General features: G+C 41.9%; 1 protein-coding gene across 1 annotated transcript in view; it reads left to right on the top strand.

Moving 5' to 3' along the window:
• Positions 1–7,705, top strand: part of DDX47 (DEAD-box helicase 47) — a 596,838-nt gene extending 589,133 nt beyond the window's left edge. Inside the window, exon 13 of the mRNA XM_044073445.1 lies at positions 6,899–7,705. Coding sequence (XP_043929380.1) covers positions 6,899–7,024 — 126 coding nt within the window. The 3' untranslated portion in view covers positions 7,025–7,705. The remainder of the gene's footprint in view (positions 1–6,898) is intronic.
• The last annotated feature ends 4,756 nt before the right edge of the window (positions 7,706–12,461 follow it).

Below are 12,461 nucleotides of genomic sequence, written 5' to 3'. Positions count from 1 at the left end.
CTTTCAGAGCCAGACACTGGCAAGCACCAACCCCAAGAGGTGGAGAAGATAGATCACAGTCTTTTAGAAAACAGACACAATGACTTCCCCCTGCACCTGCCAAGCAAAGCTTTAATGGCAGCACCTTTGGGCAGAAAACTGACATTATTCTCAAAAAATTGGTATATTGTTACAAAAGACAAATGGATTCTGGACATTATAGACAGAGGCTACAGGTTCCACTTTCACACCCTTCCAAAAATGAGAGGCATGCCAAACCTGCCACAAAATCAAAGGGCAGAGGCACAAACACAAATTTCAGCTCTCATGGACATGAAAGCGATTCAAGAGGTACCTGCAAAAGAACAAGGTCAAGGGTTTTATTCCAGACTATTCCTGGTACCAAGGAAAGACAAAGATTGGAGACCTATCTTAGACCTATCCATCCTAAACACATATCTACAGGTGCCAAAATTCAAGATGCTCACATTACAGCAGCTTCTTCCCATGTTGGGCAAGGAGTCTTGGCTGGTAACATTGGACCTCAAGGAGGCATACCTGCATGTCCCTATCAGACAAGATTACAGAAGATGCCTCAGATTTCTTGCAGGTTCAACCCATTACCAATTCTCTGCATTGCCCTTTGGCTTATCTACTGCGCCCAGAGTGTTTACGAAATGCCTGGCATCAGTAATCGCCTTCTGCAGACTACAAGGAATACAAATCTACCCATATTTGGACTGCCTGATCCAAGCAGACAGCAAGGACATACTACTGCAGCACCTGGCGTTTGTAATAAAGCTGTTGAACTTCCTGGGATACACAGTCAACAACAAGAAATCAAAACTAATACCCTCTCAACAAATAATTTTCCTGGGTGCCAGCTTGAATTCAACCACCCAGATGGCCTACCTCACGCCAGACAAACAAGGGCAACTGTCTCAATACTTCAGCAAAATGGCAACTTTCACCAGGCTAACTGCAAGGAAAGTCCTGCAGGCTCTGGGATTCATGGCATCTTGCATCCTACTAATCCCACGTGCAAAGCTGCATATGAGGAAACTTCAGTGGTACCTAAAAAATTTATGGTCTCAACACAGCCACAGCTTGGAAACAATTATACCACTCATTCCATGCCTTCAAAAGGAATTTTTGTGGTGGGCTCAAGCTTGCCAAAGAAACGCAGGTCTCCCTTTCTGTGTACCTCAAGCAATTCAAATCATCACAACAGACGCATCAGACTACGCCTGGGGAGCACACATGACAGATCAGTGCATTCAGGGAAAATGGTCCCGAAAAAGAGAAGCATCTACACATCAACCAAAAGGAAATGCTAGCCGTGCAAAATGCTGTTATAACCTTCAAAGACCTACTGCATCCAGGCCAGCTATTGATAAGGACAGACAACACCACAGTGATGTGGTACATAAACAAATGGGGGAACTCATTCATACTCCCTGTGCAGGCAAGCCATGACCCTATGGAACACAGCGCTGGAATTGCAAATTCAACTACAGGCACAATTCCTGCCAGGGAAGGAAAACACACTGGCAGACAACCTAAGCAGAAATATGACAGATCCACACGAATGGAAGTTGCATCCTCAAGTTTTCACAAAGATAACTCAGGCATGGGACAGCCAGACAGAGATCTCTTTGCTACCCACAGAAATTACCAGTTGAAAAAATTTTGTTCAAGGACCTATCATCCACAGGCCTGGAAAATGGACGCACTTCCTTTCAATTGGACAACATTGACAGTCTATGCCTTCCCGCCTCTTCCTCTGCTGCCCAAAGTTCTATTAAAAGCCAGAGCAGAGAGGCCGAAAATGATTCTCATTGCTCCAGACTGGCCAAGACAACACTGGTATCCGCTCCTGAAGAGCCTGACACATTCCCCACCATGGATCCTACCTCTAGTCCTTCTTCTGTTGTCCCAGCACAACTACAAAACCTTTCACAGCCATCTCAAAACCTTAAATCTAGCTGCATGGAGAATTCCTTGATTTCCCAACAGACTCTCCTCTCCAAGGAGGTGCAGGATGTCATCTTGGAGGCCAGAAGACCTTCTTCTAGAAAAGCCTACTCCGCCAAATGGAAACGATTTTGTGCCTGGAATCAAGAAAAGGGCTAGAATCATTGGGTAATAAATATACCTCAAATTTTACAGTACCTAGCTGAGATGTTAAACAGTGGACTTTTCTTCTCCTCCATCAAGATCCACGCTTCAGCCATTTCTTGCACAATACAACACAGATCCTCTTTTATTCTCTCATCCTCTCTTAAGGCAGTTCCTCAGAGGGGCAAAGAATATAAAACCCCCAAGGAAACCACCAGTCCCTGCTTGGGACCTCAACTTCGTATTGGAAAAGCTGACCCTTCCTCCCTTCGAGCCAGCTTCTTCAACAGAACTACAATACTTGTCATGGAAAACAGCCTTTCTTCTGGCTATCACCTCAGCATGCAGGGTTTCGGAGCTACAGGCCCTCATGGCTGTGCAACCATTCATCATTTTCCATCAGGACAGAGTTTCCTTACAAACCAACCCTACCTTTATGCCAAAGGTAGTATCCAGTGTAGCTTTGAATCAGACTATCCACTTTACCTACCTTTTAACCTAATCCACAAAACAAAGGGGAAAGACTACTGCATTCCTTGGACATTCACAGACAACTTCGTTACTATTTGGACAGGACAAAGCCATTCAGGAAATCCGAGCAACTCTTTGTGTCCTATGCTACAGGTGCTCAAGGAAAGGCTATTTCCAAATAGACAATTTCAAAATGGATAGTCCACTGCATACGCTTTTGTTACTCATTTCATGGAAAAACTGTGCCTGCATGCATCAGATCCCACTCCACCAGGGCCACAGCTACCTCTGCAGCCTTCCTCAGGGGGGTCCCTACCAAGGACATTTTGGAAGCAGCCACCTGGAGTTCAGTGCACACTTTCTCCAAGCACTATCACCTTCCACTGTTCTCTAAATCTAGAGCGGGTTTTGCCACAGCAGTCTTGCAGGGCATCCTCGCTCCTCCTAGTTCCACTTAGTGCCTACCACCCCTACTTAGCTTTGGGATTCTTCCCATCTGTAATGACTGCAGCTGTATGCACGATGAACATAGTACAGTTTTGTACCTACCATAAATGTAGATGTTCGAGTGCTCATACAGCTGCAGTCTAGGTTACCCCCCCTCCGTCCCCTCTTAGGACAGGCCTTATGACAAACACCTGATCATACAACCTATTTGGGGTATTCTTTTATGGTGTATTTGCTTGCAACTACTGTTTTTTGATTATTCTATTTTGCATGTTTGCATAAATTTATGTTTTGCCTTCCTTCTGGGGGCACCTGACATCTGGGGCAAGAAAAACTGAAGAAAATGGTGTCAGCTGCCTCTTTTATATCCCTGCCGCACTGACGTCAGGGAAGAAGCGACGATAACCGACGCCGGACCTAGACTTTGGAATTCGGCCGACCGAGGACCCGCCTGACGGCAGGATAACCCATCTGTAATGACTGCAGCTGTATGCGCACTCGAACATCTACATTTATGGTAGGTACAAAACTGTACTTTCACCCTGCAACAACTCTGCCTTCAGTTTTCTCAGTGGTGTTTGTCCATAATTGTGTCCAGCAAGGCATTAACCCCCCCCCAAAAAAAAAAAGAAAAATCACTGGACAGTGGCAGTCATACAGCTTGAAAGGCCAAAGACATTCTTTATTAAGCAAATTGAAGGATTGAGCACTCTAAGCTAGACACAGATTAAAAGCCCCATTTCTTTTAGACTGTTTTGAGGTGATCTCTGCCTTGCTTTTTATGCTGTGAAAGACCTTGCTTTTTTTTGATCTCCTTCACTTTCATAAAACTGGTAGTGTTATGAATATCAGCGCTATAAACCTCAAACTACAACTTCACATTAACGATATTTACTTGTGGAATGCATATGTAAACCAGCATGTTCCAAGCTTTTGCAACAGACTCCTTCTTTGTCAAGCATAGTAATACCCGACTGTTTTTTTATTGTAGAATTAATAAGTGGATCAGCAGTTACAGATTTAACTTGGGGATATGTGGTAACCTATTTGGTGAGGCAGTTAATATTTCATTATTTTAATGAGGTAATTGTCTAAATAAATTTGCCCATTTTCTTTCTTCTCTTCCTGTTGTGTGTTTTGACAGCATCCAGTCCAAGTTACTGTGCAACAGCTGTACTGCTGGAACCCCCTCCTCACCATGTTTAAAGGAACACTCCAAATTGAAAATTCGGAAACCCACCCTTTGTCTTTTGGGTAAAGACGGCATTATTACAAATAACATTAAGATGTAGAGTTCACAGCGCATACAGACATGCACAAATACAATTAGAAATGCAGTCTGTGATTACAAAGCAGGATGTTTACAATGAGCATACAGTAATTTACAGATGAGAAGGTCTTGCGTAAGTAGGTGGATACAGAGGAAGATGCAGAGGAGCTACATAAAATATTAAAAATTGAGTAATTGGAAGATAATCATTTGCCTTGTCTACAGGTGTTAGTTGCTGTAATATGAGCCAACAAAACTTGTGATGCAGAGAGAAAATAGTGGGTTAATGGGGGTTAGGGTAGTGTAGAATGTGGTTTGATATATAGTAGCTTGTGAGGAGATTCCTGTGTGCAAAATTATGGCATTATGGTTAGCTGAGCTATTTACTTGGTCCATGGGGAAACTAGGCTAGTCCTAGCTGAGCTGCTGATCCATAGGGAGAAATTACATTGGCACTTTAGTAGTTGCTGAGTTTTTTCCTAAACACACTGAAGTGTTTAACTTCAGTAGTATCTCTCATGAGTGAGGTATGTGGACTGTCGTAGCTTGGCTGGCTTTTTTTTTTTTGCACTCCCGATTCCATTCACAATCTTGGGAACCAGCTTTTCACTTGAGGGAAGTTGACATAATGGTTAAGGTGTTTACCTTACAGAGAACAAGGTACAAGGTTTGATTTTTACAATGGAGTAATTGCCTAGGCTTAAAATGACCCACAAAGGTGATTAGCCTAGTACTAATCCAAGTCCATCGGCATGAGACTAGAGTTGTGAAGTTATCAGTTTTTCAATTCTAGGAGCACAGAGATGAAGTTCTTTTGCTATTTGCTGTAGTTGTTGTAGTTGTCTTTTTTCTTAGCTCAACCGTGCCTCGCAGTTTCCACTGTGATTATTCTTTTCATTAGAACTGCTGCATCTTAGATCTAGTCGGAACATATCAGATCACGCCAGCACAGAAACTGATTTTTTTCTTTTTGTGCAGTCTGGGCTAACTTCAGTGATTTATTCCAATTTTTGTATCAGAGTTTCATGAACCCAGTGCCACCATCATGGGTGAAAGCTCCAGCCTTCCCCTTGAAATTTAAGGGATAAAAATTTCTAAGCTTTGAGTGGCGAGCAAATTGTTGCAATGGAACCTTGAGATATAATATATTGCACTTTATTGAGCTATTGACTATTTGTTGGGTAAATGGGTATTTTTTTTATGTCTAAGTCAGACAAAATCAAAGCTGTTAGATGCTTCTTCAGATATAAGGTTATATACATCTGTTTTTATGGCTTTAAAGTCAAATATTAGAACATCAAAGTGAAAATTATGGAGTGGATGGCAGAATGAGGCAGGTGTTTAACATGGTGGTTTATCTTTAGGTAACAGAGTGGGCATACATATTGGATGATAGATATAGGATTAAAATTTGGTAGATGGAGTGGACTTGGCCACACATACTTTCGTTATAAATTGAGGAAGAATGATAAGATTAGACTTGTTACTGACTAATTTTTCTAATCATGTATGATCTACATTTAAGGGGACAAGTTGTTCAGGAACTAAAATAAGAAGGTTTTTTTTAGTAAGATCTATTGAAGAGAAAAGTGAAACCCAATGAGCCTGTCCTCACTTTTATTTAGAATTCTATTTTAATTCATATAAAGTTAAGGTAGGTTACTGAATGCTGCTTACTACAGCAGATATGAAAGGAAGTTGTAATGCTATACGATTTGTATGTTCAGGTTTTTGTCTTTTGTTAGTTGTAAAGTATAAGATGGAGTGACAGCTCTGTCACTGCATTCTAAAGTTTTTGGGGATTTGCACCATAGAGCAAACATGATTCATTTTTATCAAGGCTATGTACTTGTGAATTTTGTAATTTCCATGATGGTACACAAGCCAGATTCTATCCATGTGGAGATGTTAATTTTGTAAGGAGGCTACAGATTATTGCATTTTTCCCTTATTTAGATGCTTGGTAATGGAATAGAATTAGGATCTGCCAGTGTGGAACATCGTCGCTATAATAAGTCTATTCCAGTCAGTGCAATTATAAAAACAAAGAAAGTATAAATTATTAATATTGTATTGTTGGTAAGAAGATAAACTGTGATAAAATCTTCATGAAATAGGGACGTTGTGTCCTTCTATATGTAACCACTGAGTTGCGGTCCTCATATGGCATGATTGAGTCCCACAATTGGAGGTGTTCTGTAAGAAAACAAATAACTAGAACATTTCAGGTGTATCTTAGAAAGTGGTAACAGACCATTGCAACAGACAGCATAGCTGGTTGATTTCAGCAGCAAGGTCCCCTCAAATGCTATCAGAATATTTAGAATGTAGCAAACACTTTTAGATCATATTTTAGGAAAATGTTCTGGTTTTGAACAACTGTGAGAGCACCTGTAAATCAGTATGGTGGTGTGGGTCACACTTTCCTAAGACACTTGTTTTTGTGTGTTTTTGTATTGTATACATTACGCAGAAGATAACGAAAAAAAGAATCATGCTGTAGTTGGACCCATTTCATTTATTTCCTGTCCAGTATTTGTGAACAGTGGGAGTAGTAATGTAGAAGTGCTTTTATTCATGAATGGATAACTAAATCTTTCTGTTTTATAACAGGAAATGAGAGACCAGTCTGAAAAGAAAAAACGTCGAAAAGGTGATGATGATGACACTGAAGAGTCTACAGGGGTTCGCAAGATGGTAGCTGGTGGGAAGATGCGGAAGAAAAAGAAATTTCACTAACTGCATTGACAGCCCTTGTAAAACTTCATTAAAATGGACTGCGAGCTGTCTGCCCGAGTTCATCTAGATCTTGAAAGGCTTAGACAACTGACCGTCCTTATTGTAACATAGTTTGGCCAGATAGTAAAGGGGACATTGAAAACAAAACAAAGATGATTCTGAGTTCCATTGCTTGCAGAATTCTTTCAGAAAGTTTGTCTCATCTTTGTCCTGTTCATTACAGTTGTGCCAGTGAATTTGCTGAGCTTGCTGCTAGGAACTACAGCAGTGAACTGCAGTTATTACCTTATAAATTTCCGTAAAGCGGGAAGAAGTTTCTTGTCTTGGATTTAAATGCATTTTATGGAGAATGACTACAGCAAGACACAATTGCTTCACTTTGCAGATGGGCCATGAACTTAAACTGCTTTTGGAGCTGGCATAGGACCAATTTGTTAAAGTTCTTAGCCTTCTGATTTTGCAGAAGCCAAAAACAGTTACTAAAGTGCATTTTGCTACAGGTCCATTTGGAAAATTAACAGACTTGAGGAAGAATGTTATTTTGATGATGTTTACATCTCCAAGGTAACCTATCCATCATATTTAAAAAGGAACGCAATGTAAAAATTTGGATGTAATATTCTGTAAGAAAAGCTTCTGTTCAAAAAACTATTTATATTAAAAATATTACTTTTGTTTGCATTGGTGTGTGTAGCCGAGTATTGAAAGGACTTCAGAAATGAGCTAAACTGTACATATTCTAATAGAGAGTAATGTACAGTGCGGACTTTTTTAGGGTATGTGCAATTTTAAATGCACCTTTCAGTCTGTAAATGTGTTTTAGCCTTCATTCATGTACTGTAGATGCTCTCAAATAAGATGCCCAAGAGGCAGGACAAAACGTTTGGGGTCAGATTTATTCACATAGATCCTCCATTAAAACAATGACTGCCAAGACAGTGGGTTCCCTACTCCTGTGGAAATATATTTACTCATTTTGTGCATTTTTTAAAGCTGAACTGTTGAAATCAAGTTTAATAGGTGCTTCAGTTTGGTTACTTATGTCAAAATTTGGACCTTGGCTTCAGGATACATTATAACTCTGTAGAATGTGTCTTTCTGCAGTACATAACAGTAGACATATTAAGTACTCCTATTTAGCAGTAGGTGTATTTTTCATCGTGTATGTACAGATATGTGCTGACTATAAAACACTGAACTTCCAAGTTTGTACTTAGTAATTGTGACTGTTGTGTTCTGTATTGTAGATATTAGAGGTTTATTAATCTGCATTTATTACTGCGGTGGTGGTGCTGCGGTAGCGTTGTCGCCTCACAGTTAGACGTTGCCCATTCGATTCTCAGTTAGAGTGTCTTCTGTGGGGCAACATGCGTGAATGGGTGTTCCTTCGTTGAAGGTTGTGCGTTAGGCCCGGCAAGCCAGCATGCAAAAATGTACTGCCAATCATTAGCGGACCGGAGTTCCGGTGTGGCGACCCGTAACCAGGAAAAGCCGAAAGACACAAACAAATTAATCTGCATTTATTAATAAGACAATGAGCTTCAGGGTTTTTTTCCTTGCCTTCCTTAAATGATGTATTGCAATCTAACATTGGTGCTTATGTCCACAGGCATAGTAATTTATTGCCGTAATGACCATTGTAAACAAATACCGGACCGTGGAAATGCCTCAATGAAACACAAATTTATTGACATAAGAGATTAGCGCTTTCGTCTCTTCACCATGAAAGAGACGAAAGCGGTAATCTTTTGTGTTAATACATTTGTGGTTCTACTTGGATGAAAATTTTTACAGCTTGCAGGGTTTCTGTTACCTGTTTACTGCATTTTGGTGTTTCATTGAGGTATTTCCATGGTCCGGTGTTTGTTTCAACAGTTCATGTTTTTTTTTCAGAATTTTTTGATTCTGTATCTTGCAGTGACCATTGTAACAAGGGAATGAGATCAGCAGTATTTTTGCATTATGTTGACTGTTAAAAATTAATTGTTCACGTGATATAAATACATTTAATCCCTGCAACATAGTACTTATTGACAAAATGTTTAATTTATGCATTTAGTTTGGCAGTGGAATTGTCTGAATTTTATATCCAATTTTCAGTGGAGGCCCAGGGAAAAAAGGCCAGTTAGCAAATGAAGCTGTCCTTCTGTTCCCATGTTGCAGTATTCAAACTGTGGGATTTCCAGCCCTCAGGCGACCTGACGTTGACTCCTATACAAAAGCTTAAGCCTGGCTGCCGTGGGTACGTGGGACGTCACACATAGGGCCATAAACCATGGAGTATAAATGTGACGTCGGCACACACACACCTCAGAACGTTTCAGCCGCAGATGGCGATAGCTTCGACCGCTTCACTCCTACATCCGAAGCCTTCGAAAAGATAAGTACCCTGTTGGGGTTTGCCTTTTTTCACTCTTACATGAGCTTTAACTTGGTTGCTGTAGTTTTTCTATTAGCCGATGTCTGAGAAAGAGTAAATGTAGTTGATTGTGCCAGATTCTGCACCAAGACTCCCACGACTGCTGTGTCTTTTGCATAGGTGGAGAGCACGACCATAAGGCCTGCCTGGTCAGTCCTTCATACCCAAGACCTTATGCAGCCATCTGTCTATAACGCCTTATGCTTAGGATGAATAACGAGTTGGGCTCCCAAGCCAAACAACGTAGGAAGAAGGCCAAGGTCTGCAGGCCTTCTTCAGATGCCACTCCACCTTCGGATGTTCTGCTGACTGCTATTCTAGGGGCTGATGGACACGCGATTACTCTGGTTTCTCTGGAAGAGGCCGTGTCAGTAGTCACTGAGAACACATCAGCGGATTTGATACAGAAGTCGGCCATAACAGATGTCAAGGGGGAACCATTGCTTGACTGGCCAACAAAGACTTCTCCTACTCCAGCACAGGCCTCTGTTTCCCTTCCTACCCGGACGCCCACTCCTACAAAAAGGAAACAAAAAATGAAACACTTGAACCTAACGCCTCAAGCAGTCCCAGACTGGAAATCCTTCACTTCTTCTTTGATGCAGGCCTTTATGGCACTTAGACCTACAGGCCCTACTCCCACCAGCATTCCTGTGTTGAGTCCTAGCCCGGCCTCTGCTTCCTCCCTGCCTTTAACTACTACTCAGCAAGCAGTTACTCAAGATGACCCTGACCAGTCTTACTCCTCCTCTGAGGAATCTGTCTCCTTTGTTTCTCAGATGGCCTATCCCATAGGCTATTACTCCCCTGACGAGGACTGTATTGGTATTGGAGGACTCCCCACTTGAGGATATTTCATTTGGGGAGACCATTTAAAAAATGAGAGTATTTCAAGCGGGATGCTTCCTTAGATGTTCATCGTGCATTACAGCTGCAGTAATCACATATGGGTTTTCAGTCAGTCAGCGGTCCTCCCGAGACCGCTGGTTCTTGGCCCTTTCCCCGAACAACACTACGCCCCTACTTACTTCGAGCCTACTAATGACAGTGGACAGATCTGTCCACACCCATTTAGGCCTTCATCCTCTTCTCTCTCTCACTCTGTTAAGGCCTTCCACTTGCAATCCAAAGCAGCCAGGCATCATACTCACCTGGGCTGCACAACCTGGACCCATGCCTAAAACATGCCTAAGAAACACATGCTTAAAATGGCTGAGGATCTTATCAATTTTATCAGAGGCCCCCAGGGAGACCGGACAAGAGACCCAGATTCTTCTGACCATAAACTGCCAATTTCATATGATTAAATATCAACAATTCTTGTTATCAATTTTAAAACCAAAATGTAACGCCTGAACAACCAGATATAAAAAGAGATGAGGATATGATGCATAGTGCAGAACAAGTGGGTAAGTTACAATGTGGTTAATTATGCCTCCCTAGAGGCCTCCAGCAGAGCGGCCGCCACCGGATCAGTCATTCACAGACATGCATGGCACAAGAGGAAAAAAATCAAAATCTGCATGTGAAAGCTAAAAATTAAATGCACCTTACATAAAGGATGTTCTTTTGGTACTAATGCTGAGGATATGCATATTGTCACAACAGACAAATGGATTCTGGACATTATAAACAGAGAGGCTAAATTCCATTTTTTCACACTCTCCCAAAATGAGAGGCATGCCAAATTTACCACAAAATCAAAGGGTAGAGGCACAACTGCAAATTACAAACTCCTAAACAAGGAGGGCTATAACAAAAGGTCAAGCACCACCAAAGCACAAGGTTTTTTCAAGGCTTTTTCCAGCCAAGAAGAAAGGAAAACTGGAGGACCCATCCTAAACACATTTCTTCTCGCCACAAAATTCTTCACTAAAAATTCAAGATGCTCACATTTACACACCCAGGCCCTGGGCAAGAACTTGGCTGGTTTGATGGGACCTCAAGGACGATACCTGCATGTCCCAATCAGACAAAGTTGCAAGTTGCAGCAAGAGATTTCAGATTTCATTTCTTGCCCAATCAAACCACTTGCTCCTCTCTGCATCTCCACCGCCCACCCGCTTCACCCCAGAGTATCAATCAGTGCCAGCATCATGCCAGTGATTAGGATACAAATTTACCCTTATCTACAAAACTACCTGACTGAAGCGGGATAAACACATACTTCTGCAACACATGCTCTGCTTGCAACGTCCATCTGCTTTCTGATACTACATCAACAAGGAGAAATCCATAAGAACAGACAACACCACAGTAATGTGGTATATAAACAAACAAGGAGGAACTCTCATTCATACCCCTTGTGCAGACCCATGACTCTTTTTTGACCTGGCTGGCTCTGGAAAATCGAATCAACTTCAAGCACAGTCTTGCTAGGGATGGAAAACACCACAAGGCACACTGAACAGAAATATGACAGACCAACCACGAATGGAAGCTAACATCCCAGGTGTTTACAGAGATTGTCTGAAAGCGGGGAGAGGCCATATAGATCTTTTTTGCCCACCACAAAACCATCAATTAAAAAGGTTTTTTCAGGACCTTCCACCCAAAGGCTTGGGGAGTGGGCTGTTGCTAACTTGGAAGTTGGACAATCCTGGTCAGTTTATGCTCTCCCACCCCTCTCCTTCTGCCCAAGGTACTTTTGAAAGCACAAACAGATGTATGTCGAGGATGATACTGATTGCTCCAGACTGGCCGAGACACTATCCACCACGAGGGAGGAGCCTAACACACACCTCCGTCCGTGGCCCCTGCCTCCCAACACCTGACCCTGCCGAACAACTTCAAAACCCCAGGAAACCTGTTACCAAACAGACCATTTCCAAGTGGATTGGTCACTGCATACGCTTTTGTTACCTACTCATGGAAAAACCTGTCCCTACTGGTATCAGATCTCACTCTCCACCAGGCCACAGCCACCTCTACAGCCTTTCCAGAAGGAGTGCCTACTAAAGATAAAGATATCTTGGAGGCTCTGGAGTGGGAGTTCTGTACTACACAAACACTACTATC

This window comes from Protopterus annectens, chromosome 1.part0, assembly GCF_019279795.1.
Source record: "Protopterus annectens isolate FY-2018-M chromosome 1.part0, PAN1.0, whole genome shotgun sequence".
NCBI classification, from domain to species: domain Eukaryota; kingdom Metazoa; phylum Chordata; order Ceratodontiformes; family Protopteridae; genus Protopterus; species Protopterus annectens.
Note: the sequence above shows the minus strand (reverse complement) of the source record. Positions and strands in the feature narration are given on the sequence as shown.